The 13184-nt window shown below is 30.6% G+C and overlaps 1 protein-coding gene across 6 annotated transcripts in view; it reads left to right on the top strand.

Moving 5' to 3' along the window:
* The window catches only part of LOC139511393 (phosphatidylinositol 3-kinase regulatory subunit alpha-like), a 139845-nt gene that overhangs the window by 94604 nt on the left and 32057 nt on the right, over positions 1-13184 (top strand). For all 6 annotated transcript variants that reach the window (XM_071298137.1, XM_071298104.1, XM_071298129.1 and 3 more), the window contains exons 5-6: positions 4798-4901; positions 8809-8943. In XM_071298137.1, the coding sequence (XP_071154238.1) occupies positions 4798-4901; positions 8809-8943 (239 nt within the window). The remainder of the gene's footprint in view (positions 1-4797; positions 4902-8808; positions 8944-13184) is intronic.

The raw sequence follows: 13184 nt of genomic DNA, 5'->3' as shown, positions 1-13184 counted from the left end.
TGGGTGTCTTTCGCCATCTTGGATTGTAAAAGACAGAGAACCTGAGGTCCAGATTTTCTATCAAGTTAGCAAAATTTGATGCAGGAATGTAGATATTTAGTGTGAATTTTCATTGAAAAGAACAAGTTTATAATAAGTATAGAATTTTTTTGGTTGTTTTTAAATGTTTTTAAATAGGCATTTTAAGGGGAGGTAACTCTAAAACAGTGCATTTTCTGAAGGAATCTACATGGAATTTTCCTATTTTGTATTTTAGGGGAGGGGAAACGTACGGTGACCCTATTTTTTCATTTGATATTCTTAAAGCATCATGTCTGAAAGCTATCTTTTCTTATTATTGTACAATTCTATCAATTTCTTTTGTTTCTAATCACAAAATGGTGTTTTTTCCGGTATAATCCATTCAAATTCTGTCATTTTGTCACAACCTGTAGCTGACCTATCATTTTTATTAAATTTTTGACCATATATCAATAGATACTACATTTTGACAAAGTATGAACAAATTCTATCATTTTTATTTTAGACTCCTATACCACCTTAATGACGATTTTTACAATTTTTTATTGTTTTTTTTTCCAATATCTTGAAAACGACTATCAGAATTATGATAGAAACAGTAAAAACAAAAATCTAGATCTGCAAATAGGTCAGCATAGATGAAATTGTCAGTGAATTGACTTTTTTTCTTATAATTGTGTTCTGTAAATAGAATTTATTTGTTCGATATGTACTTGTTTATTAATAGTTAGATCTTTACAAAATCCCTACCTAATATCAAATTATCTAAGATCCAATTTTACTACCGGGGTACTTTTGTTACAAAATATGAATCTTTTGAATGGTAATTTATACATTTATATTTAGACCTGAATACATTATACTTATTTCTTCAACCTGGTTTCCATAATTTATTCATTGAAATGTGGATAATCCTACTCAATTTTCGGCTATTTTAACTGCAAGAATAGGACTATAAAAGACTTAAATGATAAATTAGGTCAAAATAAATTGTATAATGACCTAAATTATAATAACTTTGAAGTCTTTGTGAAGGAATTGTAAATTGGTCATTTAAAGGACACTTAGCAGAATCTATTCTGTTTTTATAGCCAACTTTATATTCTCTTACACCCAAGTGTTGTGGTTTGAGAAAAAAACTAGGTGATAATTGTAGTTAGGTTAAATCACTTCAGATATACTTAGCAGTACATTTACATATTTATCATTTTTTGTCCTGGCAAAAATTGGTGTTCTTTAAAAAATTATCACTTTGGAACCTTATATTATATACCGGTATGTTTAATAAAACACATTTCATACAGATATAAGAAGACGTGGTATGACTGCTAAAGAGACAACTCTCCATCCAATTCACAATTTGTAAAAGTGAACCAATATAGGTCTAAGTACAGCTTTCAACATCGAGCCTTGGTTCACACCGACCAGCAAGCTATAAAGGGCCCCAAAAATGACTAGTGTAAAACCATTCAAACAGGATAAGCCATGGTCTAATCCATATAGAATGCAAGAAACCTCTGTTTGTATGTAGGGAGACTCAGTATTGAATCTTGATTCTGAATCCTAGAACACTTATGATCACAATTATTGTTTGGCCCTAATTGTCATTGAGCTTTTCAAATACAAATATACTGACCAGCCCCTATACAACTCAACACATATTCTGCTTTATTATAATTTTAAACATATTGATACTTATATGCTTCTAAAGGGGAAAATGAAGGTTACTGTAACTGAATCATTTGCCTATTTTATATCAACAATGTTACAGCAAATTTACTAAAGAAATAGCCAGTCGGATTAAAGCCTATTAAGAATATCTTAAATACCCTAGAACATGACTATTGTAAATTAAACATCCAGTGATTAAGGTCATCAGTGTCATTAAAGGACAACTTGGTTATTGACCTCTATCACTCTTTATTTAAATAATATTTCTCTAAAAAATAAAATATGATATTAAAGTGTCTAAAATTGGCCTCAGGGTATAAAATTAGACCTTAAATCCTCTATCAGATCTAATCCCAAATGAAGAGAAACTCCATTGCTTGCCAAATAATGCTACATATAATGCCAAATAAGATTTAAAATGGTATATTTAGAGTGGCTATGAATTGTAAGTGTTTCACTCTTTTCAAAATTTTGACCTAATTTTAAGTTGTTTTATCAAATCAAAATGTTCAAATGGTCAGAAAGTTTAACCAACTGCAAAGTCAAGACAGAAAATTGCAAAGCAATGATATTCTAAAAGTTTGTTTATAGTTCCCATAGACTCCTCATCTACTGGTTTTAAGAACTTAATCTCTGTAACAGTAAAATTTAGATTCCATTTTTTTGTCTGACTGTGTTTCTAAGGAACCTCATGGTTTTTAGAACTAAATGTCTCTGTAATAGTAAAATCTAGTTTTTTTGTCTGTCTGGCAGGTGTTTCTGTGGGACCCTCATGGTTTTTGTCTCTCCATGACAGAGTCAAAAAGAGAGACACTAAGGTATGCTGTTTCCAGCATCAGTAGCGGCAGCATATCTCATTTTCATGGAGATTATTTGACCTGCCCCCTCAGTCATGGTCTATTGACTTTGAACTTTTCCTTAGTTTTCATGTATAAGTTTGTGATTAGATCTGTTTGTGGGGAACCACTAGTGGTAGGTCATTGATATTTGGTATGCAGTTACTTTGTATTATCATTGGCGCATCTCATTTTACTATGAAGTTTATCCCCTTATTGTTTATGGACTTTAAAATTTTGCTTTGTAAATACATTTACATGTATTTGGTTGTTAAGGTTTGTTAAAAAGGAACTACTTATGATAAGACAATGGTATTTGGTATGCAGTTGTTTTAGCATTGGCACACATTCCATGGATATTGTTTAGCCATGTACCTTCAGTCATGGTTTATTGAATTTGAATATTTGCAAAACTTACATGTTAAAGTTTTTCTATTAATTTCAACATTTGTATTATTAAAATTACAAAAAGGCGAGACAAATGTCTGTGTAGCGGTTAATAGTTTATTAGAACTACCAGTAAATGTCTCTGTAACAGTAAAATCTAGTTTCAATTTTTATACCCCTGCTTTGATTTACCTCTGTCCGTCTAGTCCATCCGTCCCATGAATATTTCGTCACATTTTTCTCAGGAACTACAATGCCAGGATTTCTGAATTTTGGTTTACAGGGTTTATATAAGTCAGCCATACCGTGTAATGCATTTTCAGATTCATCACTCGACATCTTCCTGTTTACCGAACACTTGTATCATTTTACACATGATGGCCAAGTTGAAAATTATCGTCGCATTTATCTCAGGAACTACAATGCCCGCATTTCTGAAATTTGGTTTCAGCCTTTCAGGATTTATATAAGTCAGCTATACTGTGTGATGCATTTTCAGATTCATCACTTGACAACTTCCTGTTTAACGAACACTTACATACACAATTGACATTATCCACTTGCGGCGGGGGTATCATCAGTGAGCAGTAGCTCACAGTTTACTGCTCACAGTTACACTTGTTTTTTTTCTCTGACAGGTGTTTCTAAGAAACCTCAGGGTTTTTAGATCTAAATGTCTCTGTAAGTTGTAATAATAAAATCTAGTTTTCCATTTTCTGACCATCAGGTTTTTCTAAGGAACTAAATGTCATTGTAACAGTAAAATCTAGTTTCCATTTTTTGTCTGACAGGTGTTTAAAGGAACCTCATGTTTTTTTAGAACTAAATGTCTCTGAAACAGTAAAATCTAGTTTCCATTTTTATGTCTGACAGGTGTTTTTAAGGAATTTTATGGTTTTCAGAAATAAATGTCTCTGTAACAGTAAAATCTAGTTTGACTTTTTTTCTCTGACAGATGTTTAAATTCTAAGGAACCTCAGGGTTTTAAAAACTAAATGTCTCTGTAACAGTAAAATCTAGGTTTACTTTTTTTCTCTGACAGATTCTTTCAAGGAACCTCAAGGTTTTTAGAACTAAATGTCTCTATAATAGTAAAATCTAGTTTCCATTTTTTTTGTCTGACAGGTGTTTTTTTCAAGGAATCTTATGGTTTTCAGAACTAAATGTCACTGTAACAGTAAAATTGGTTCATTTCAGCATTAGTGACTTGAGAATGTCATACAATCTTTTATTATCCTAGAATTGGTCTTTACAGACCCGTTAATTGAGTTTATAGCATGTCTCAACCTTTATAATCATCAGTTCACTTAAGTTAAAGAGTTTACAGGATCACTTTACAGTATGTGACATTTCCATATATGGAAGTAGATAAAGGCATAGCTGGGTGACCATTTTTTTTTGGCAACTGAAATCAACTTTTATTGGTTCTCTGGTGGTTTTATTGCAAGAATTATGTCATAGACTTCAATCTTGAAGGCAATTCAAGATTTGATGTTGAATTACAAACTCTGATGTGAAACAATTGCATTATTATTAGTAATTATTTATTTTTTACCTATTTCTTTGCATTAGATATTTGGGGTTACATACAACCCAGTAAACTATTTTGTTCAAGGTCATTGCAAAATGCTTACTTTTCAAGTTAAATGGTTGAAGGAAGTGTACCCACTTAAACCTTTGTGAAAAAAAAGAAATAAATTAGTTACATGCTTACAAAAAAAAAAACTCAATAAAATTGAGAATGGAAATGGGGAATATGTCAAAGAGACAACAATCAGACCAAAGAGCAGACACCACTTTAAGGTCATTAAACAATGTTAACATTTAAATGTAGAAAATGTTGAAATTAATAAAATACTCTGTTTTTTTCCTTATTTTCTAGGATGTAACCAAGTATGCCATGCTTCATGTTGGGATGTAGAAGTCCAATCCAGTTGTACCAGAGGAAATCCAGCGCCCAGTACTCCAGTACACAGTACTTATGTGGTATGTACTCAGGTCAATATAGCTGTCAGTCACTCCATCTTTGTCTAATTATTTTTGGACTTGTTTGAAGAGGTTACTTTTTTTTTAATCAAAATATCTCTAACAAAATTATTATGCTTAAATACTAGTTAAATTGCTGTTTTTGATAGAGCTGATTTTAGATATGGTATAACCAAGTCCTCTGTTTCTAAAGATGAAAACCAGTAGACTTTTACTATCCACTAGACTTAAGGTCAAATAAACTACCAAGCCTTAATCATGATTTTTGGGATCAATCAGCATTATTACTAAAATATAAAGTTTTGTGTCCAAATTCCAACAGTTAGTCAACCAAACAATTTGATTAGCAACTTTCCTTTTAAGAACTGACTGTTGACCAAGGACTGTTTTCAAATACATTTGTTATTCACTAGTAGAAAATGATAGAAAAGGTGTGAAATGAAGTCTGCATCTGGTGTAGCTGACTTCTTGAAGCCTGAATCATGTGTACTGTGGATTCATTTATTTTCGTGGGTATCAATTTTCATAGATTGAGGAAAACTTGTATTTTCAAAGGTATTTGATTTCGTGGGTTTACTCACTCTCTGCATTTACATCCTATAGAAAATATGTAATTCGTTGATCATTTGAATTCGTGGTTCACCTGTACCCACCAAAACCATGAAAATTGGTATCCAACAAATAATTATGAATCCTCAGTATAAAATCATGTTCTCTTTTAACATTGACTTTTGTCTCCTTGTCACCTACAGTCACAAGATTCATCAAATTCTTCAAGTTTTTATTGCTGAGGGTCTGAATATATTTAGTTTTAAATAGAGGAGTTATTGACTTTTTTTGACTGAAAGATGACAAGTAGTTACAGTGAGACACCAGGTAGGTGTAATGCATGGAACTACTTGTTACCTTACGTCAACCTTTCCACCCTCGCCTAGATTTATAGAGATGTATATTGTCTATAAATGGTATACTGATGGAATCTGACAGATTTATTTCTTCAGATTCTAATAATGTCATTTATTTTTCCATCATACCAGTAAAATGGTAAGATTGTATTTAAATGCATATTTTCAATTGTCCTGATATTCTAAAATATATTTGAAAAAAAAAAACATATTTTGCAGATGTTTCAGATAGTTACTTTTATTATCATTATGGCATAGGAAATTTAATCAAATACATTCTCGAGAAATTTATGGGAATGCTATGAATAGATTTGTAATGCACTGATATTAGATTTTTTTTGGACAAGGATTATCACATGTTTAATTAGAGATATAGGTTAGAATATCAATAAGACAATAACCCACCATCACAAACAAATCGAAAATAAACATGTATTATAATGTATGTAGATGTTGTATATACATGATGAGATATGACACAGCATGTTTTAGTGAGAAGAAAGGTTCCTTTGTACTTGTTAGCTTTGGTGATTTACTGAAATTGGTTAAATTTAAAATTATTCAAGTGTAAACCATTTTGATGAGATTTAATGCTGTAACTTTTTACTTCTTTTGTGTTATATCATATTTATAAGCAGCCATGGCTTATGATTCTGTATGAGTTCAAAGGGAATGAAATGTCATAAATATACATGAGGGTTTACAGACTGTGACTATTATGTTCACTTTTTTACATGTTTGATGGATGAAAATGACATATTTGAATAAATTTTCATATTTTTAGATTGAATGAAATCTATTTTCAATAATTAAAATGATTTATTGGCGCCTCCCATGATTCACCTTGTAACAATAGGCATGCTAAGTAGTGTATTCTTACACAACTCACTAATTAATTCACACATTATAAGATGCAAATACGTTTCTTTTAAATTAAACGTAATATCTTTCCCTTTTTTCTACGTTTTTATGCCCCACTGAGGGGCATTATGTTTTTCTGTCTGTTCATTTGTTCATCTATTTGTCAGTTTGCCCATCTCAGGTTAAAAATTTTGGTTAAGGTAGTTTTTGATGAAGTTGAAGTTATATCAACTTGAAACTTATTACACATGTTACCTATGATCTGATCCTTCAAATTTTAATGCCAAATAAGAGTTTTGACCATGATTTCACGGTCCACTGAACATAGAAAATGATAGTGTGAGAGGGGCATCCATGTACTATGGACACATTCTTCAGTCTATGAACTAAGCCCAAGAATTTGCATCAAAATGATGTTGAATAAAAAGTGTACTTATCTCCTGCACCACTTAGAAAACACCATATTTTCAAATTAAACTGTCACATCAATTATATTATGTTAGTTCACAGACACCACATGGTTTCTTTCTCAATCTATAGGTGACAATTTAAATTGTTGCAAGAAGGGATGAAAATGAAATACACAATACTAATCAAGAAAAGTATATTTTTTTTTTCATTATATATATGTGATTTTGATTTTTTTTACTAAATTTAATTTTTTCAATAAATTGCAAGATTAAACTGGTTTAAAAACCATATCAAAAAAATAATTTAGTTTTCAAATAAATCTTGAAAGGCAGGATACATAAAAAAATATTTCCAATTTTTATTTTTTTTTAATTTAGAAAAAAGGGGGAGGGTCAACCCCAAATGTGCTTGTGCATTTTCCTAAAACTTTCAAAGATTTACAATTTTGTGTTTAAAACATCTGTTAGTTAAGTAATATTATTGGTCGCCTTTATCAGTATGAAATGACAAATTTATAGCACTACTTAACGTTGTATAATTGAGAGAAGATATGAAATTTTCACTTTCTTGTGCATGGATCTAGGACTGTCTTGTTTTATATGTATTTTTTTAAGGGAAAAAATTCTAGATTGGTAATAGTATGATAAATCAACCTCAAATTGGTATCTGGGATAGAAATCATTTGTTAACCTACTCCTCATGAAAATAGTATAGACAGTTCATATACCATTGAGCTGTTCAATTAGAGCAGACAGATATTATAAACACCACATGCTAACTCAACATTTTTGCAGAAACCAAAAAAAAATAGAGAGCTGTCATAGAAATTTTTATGGGATTAGTCTCTTCACTGAATTTTGAAATCAGTTTTTGTAAAAAAAAAAAAATTCTCTAAAAAATAAAACAGATGTGAGAAATGGCTGTATTTAAAAAGATATAAGAAGATGTGGTATGAGTGCCAATGAGACAACTCTCCATCCAAGTCACAAGTTGTTTAAGTAAACCATTATAGGTCAAAGTACGGTCTTCAACACGGAGCCTTGGCTAACCCTGATTAGCAAGCTATAAAGGCCCTCAAAAATGACTAGTGAAAATCATTCAAACAAGAAAACCAACAATCTAATCAGTATAAAAAATTAAGTAACAAGAAACACTTATTGACAACATTAACAAGTGACAACCCCTGAACACTTTTAATTTTATGTATCTAAGAATTTTCTTTGATTCCTGAATTTGGTACCACCCATTCATTACAAACTGATATGAAACAATATGACACACTTGAAGAGTCGATTAACATATAAATTTAGAACAAAGGGCAACTTGTTACATGTATAAGCTAGAATAGATACACATTCCTGTTTTTATTTTGTACAATAATTTTAATAGTAAAATTGATATGAATAAGATCCTTGCACGAACTCTATGTGACATTTCATATCTATGTATTTTAAATGCATTATGGAAATATTTTCAAATAAACTTGGTTGAAAGAAACTAAACATTGTTTTTGTTTTTGAGTCAACTGAAACTTTGAAAAAAATTGATTTCAAACATATTAAAACTAAAAGGTGACTTAGCAGTTACTAAAAAAAAAATTCAATACTGTGTTTTCTTTGGGGGTTGGGGGGTTCAAGAAATCCTGATGAGGAAACACTCCAGAATACTACTTCTAAAGTTATAAAATGTTTTTTTCTTTTTCGTTCAGTAGATACTATTTCTATTTTTAGCCTATAGAGAATTGGACTTGTGAAAACGTTGTAGAATGGATGGCCTGTGTCAGACTCTACAGATATGCTCAGATGTTTAAAGACAATCAAATCAATGGCAAAGATATTAAAAATATGGATCCGGAAAAATTAGGGGTAACTATTTATAGATAGATACAATCTTAACCAAAAATAGCCCATACTAATTGAGTTGACAGAGAAGTTTGAAATCATTAAAGAATTTTGCAGGAACAAAAGTCAACTTGATAAGTTATGGAGACAGGTCTACAAATGAGATTAACCAGTACATATTGGTTGTTGTGTGTTCACATATCGATTAACTGTGTTTTCACTGAAAAGATAAATTGTGTGTTCACAGAAAGATAAATTGTGTTCACAGAAAGATCAAATCAAACTTGGCCACAATCATTATTAGAGTATCTAGTTTAAAAAATGTATCCAATGACCTCGCCTGCCATTCAAGATGGTTGACATGGCTAAACATAGAACAAAGGTGCAAATTGCAAGTTTTGTCTATTATTTTGAAAACTGTTATCAAAAGAGAAATTCGGACATCTGCAAAAATGTTAACACTGTTGAGCTCCTCTTCTTGTCCGTCAAAACAGTTAAAAACTGTCAGATGACAGAGTTATACAATGTAAGAGAATATTCTTTGTTGAATCTTTACTAAGACCAAGGTGAGTGACACAGGGTCTTTGGAGCCTCTAGTTTATCAGTACATGTAGTTGTGAAATTTCTACTTTAATATCAAAAGTTTATAAGACTTTTAGTCACATGCACAGAAAAAAAATGCTTTTGAGTTTGATTATAGGAGTAGGTTATTTATGACACACCTACATGGTATCACATCTGCTGACACCATTAATCATTGACATATTTATTTTAATCACAAAAGACCAATGCTATACTTATAACTGATTTTTGTATAATGAAATTTACACTCAAAAATAGATTTGTTGAATGCGTGGTTTTGTCACCTACTAAGAAACTGAACAATCAGATCTACTAGAAATGTGTTCACACTTGTATTGTTCATTCTTCTAGCTGTTAATTTTTCTTTCCTATAGCTATGCCATAAACCAGAATGACCTGGTATTTCTACCCCTGTAAAGGCCTTTTATAGGTGATTGATTTAATGAGGTTGAACTACTGACCTGGAATGCCTACACTGATGATTGTCTTGACCTAGATTAGTTCAGCTTCACTAATCCCTCCTGAGGGGGGAACATTAAAATTTCGTTCATTACAAGTAATCTATCAAAAATATACATTAAGTGAATCAAATCATATATATTTTGTAGAAATGGTAAATTTATGCAAATTAGTATGGTAGCTAGGTTTTAAATTTCTTGTCATATTTTTATACAAATTCATCGATGTAGGAAAGAATTTTTGTGTCAGGCTTGTTATAACTTCTTCAAATTTTTTATAGCCTAAAAAGTAAAAAAGCCAAAGATTTATGATTAACTGGGGGCAATATACCATAAGTATTTTTAGATTAAAAGTAAAACTACTGATGTCTATCGAAAATGCATTTATGTTATAAAACAAATTTAAATTAAATTTATTATATGTTTGTCCTATGCTGTAACTTAAATCCCATCAGTTTGCTAAATTAAAATTGCATTTAAATTTATTTAAAAAAAATTTGTGTGAACTTTGGTTTATTTTTACCAGAACTACATTAAAAATTAATGTCTTATTTATGTGGTTTAAAATCAGTGTTAAATGTACAATATTTGCATAGATTTATTGATACTTAAAACTTGTTACATATTTAATGTTCAAATATATTTTGATGCTGATGATAACAAGTTCTAATAAAAGAAACGATTTTAACACTTTGCGGTATCATAAAAGTAGGTAATTCTATGTATAGTCATACTGCATGGTTTATTTATTACTAGGGTAAATATAAACATATCTGGCTGCCAAAAATGCTGCTTGTACTTTTGTTACTGATCGGAAGGAAAAACATATACATTGACCTTATTACGAATAGGAAAAGGGGAGAGAATAAAGGGGGGAAAAAAATACTAAAAAAAAATCTTTTTGGGTTTAATAACTTTAAAGCCAAGTGATCCCTCAAAATAAAAATACATTTGAAATAAATGCTCTAAAGTTAGAAGTTGATGTGTATTATTTCGATATTTATCTATTTCATATTCAATAAGCTGAAGGGAAAAGGGGGAGGGGTGTTTGAACAGAAGTTTTCACTCTGGAGGCCAATGACCTGGTTACCTGTGCTTACGTGATGTATTTTATATAATAGAATTAAATCATTATAGATGTAGTGGAAAGTTGACCGACCTTAAACTTTCTAATTAGATTCTTGAGGTGAAAAGTAGATTTTTGATTGATTTTCAATGACAGTCAGTAGGTCTAGCTTGAATAGACATTAAGTTTATTTCCCAGCATGGTATACCATACAATATTCAATAGGTTTTGGGAGGGTAATGTCCTGACGTTATATAATGTGATCTGGCAGAATACTTAATGTCATACTTGATTGAGCTTGTGTACTTATCTCTCAGATTCTATCTGCTAATTAATTTACCTGTCTTTGTGAATAGCAAAAAATAGATCATTAATTTTTTTGTTCAAGTTGCCAGCTTCTGTTATGTCAATTTTGGAGTATTGATGCTGAGGTTTAACTTTGATAAGTTGCTGTCGATATGCGATATGCACTAAGAATATAATCCAAAGGATATCTTTATATTATCTCTTTCTCCTGGACATTTTCTCTCTTCTTTTCGTTAAACTGTCCTATTCTCCTTTCTTCTATTTTAAAAGTGTCTGTTTCAGAAATTGACTGATGTATTGAACACTCTTCATTTAGTATTTCACCAGTTCTGTTTTCCTCAATCATCATTTAATCACATTATTGAATCTAAAGTGGATTGAATTAACAATTATAACATGGTAGGGGGTGGTATAAATAATTTCTAAAACTGTTTTAAATTTGGAATCAGAAAGGAAATTCCATTCTAATATTGATTTGTATGACTCACAGGACTTTGGTCAGTTATATATAGAATCAATACATTAATTAGGCCATCTTATTGATTACTGTGTCAAATAAATGTGTAGTTCTCATCAATTATAGGAAAAGGGGTGTGGAATCTGTTAGTATGTAGTGTCACTTAGTGGAAACTAGGTCAGAGAGGTGTTATGTAATAATTGCATTGGAATAATTTATTTCATGTAGTCATCTGTTTTGTGTTTAGTGAAATGCAGATTTATCTGGCTACGACTATAATAACCATGTTGCAGATGGATTTTGTCACCAAATCTTTGCTAATTGTCTCTTGGGTGGACGGCTTTTTGTTAAAACATTCATTAGTCACAAAAGTGTTGCATTTCCATGACCAAAAAAAAAATTAAATAAAAAAAAAATCATGAATTTACAATTTAAATCATCAAATGTCACTTTAGATTTATCGGCAGTTATACATTATGCACAAATTAAAGGGAAGATATTTGGATAGGAAAAAGGAAGTTATTTCTCATTTCCATTAAATGGGCTCACAAAGAGCATACTCATTATTATATTGTATATATTATTTTGCAATCTATATCCTACATCTATATTTTTAGCATCCCAGAATAATATACCAGAAAGCAAGACTGAAATAAGACAAAAGATTCATCAAAATTGATACAAGACCAAAGACTGGTTTTCTAATCAAATCTCCATACAAATTACTGAGATATCAAGTTCTTTTTCTGTATAATGGTACTCAGAACTCTTTATAGGTTATTTTAGTACAGAAGTTATTAACTGATGAAGAATCCGTGTCAGTCGGTTCAAACAGATATTTGTGATCAATAATACATTGATTGTTACTGTTGATAATCAGATATTGGATTTGTGAGGAAAAGGTTTTGGATTAAGCTGTAAATGACAGAGTTCAACAACTTCTTTATACTTCCTTCTACCTCCATTACATCAATTCAACTGTTTCCTTTACATCAGTAGCAGGGAATCAGTTTTAAGTTCATTGTTTGGTCATTGATGAGTAATAGAGTAATGTATTTATCCTGTTATTGGAACAGTTCAATACTTAAAGTTTCAACTTTATAATGCGTAGTATTAGATTGAGTACATTTGTACAAGTAAGAGCAGGTCATTTTGCGATAGTGACGATAATAGTCAGTTTCTGACGACATCCTGATTTTTAAGATAACCAAATTTAATTTCAGACCTATTAATTGCCTCAGCAGAATGTATTATGAAAAAGAAGAAATATTTTGTTGGTGTTATAATGATAATAATTTAGGTTGTGGTTAAACATTATTTTCTGTTTTGATCTTATCTGTTTTCTCTGTCTGAAAACTTCATTTTGTTGCAAGTCCTATTTTTGTTGTTGTTGATA

Source organism: Mytilus edulis, chromosome 1 (genome assembly GCF_963676685.1).
Source record: "Mytilus edulis chromosome 1, xbMytEdul2.2, whole genome shotgun sequence".
In the NCBI taxonomy this organism is placed as follows: Eukaryota; Metazoa; Mollusca; class Bivalvia; order Mytilida; family Mytilidae; genus Mytilus; species Mytilus edulis.
This window is presented reverse-complemented; position numbering and strand designations above follow the sequence as displayed.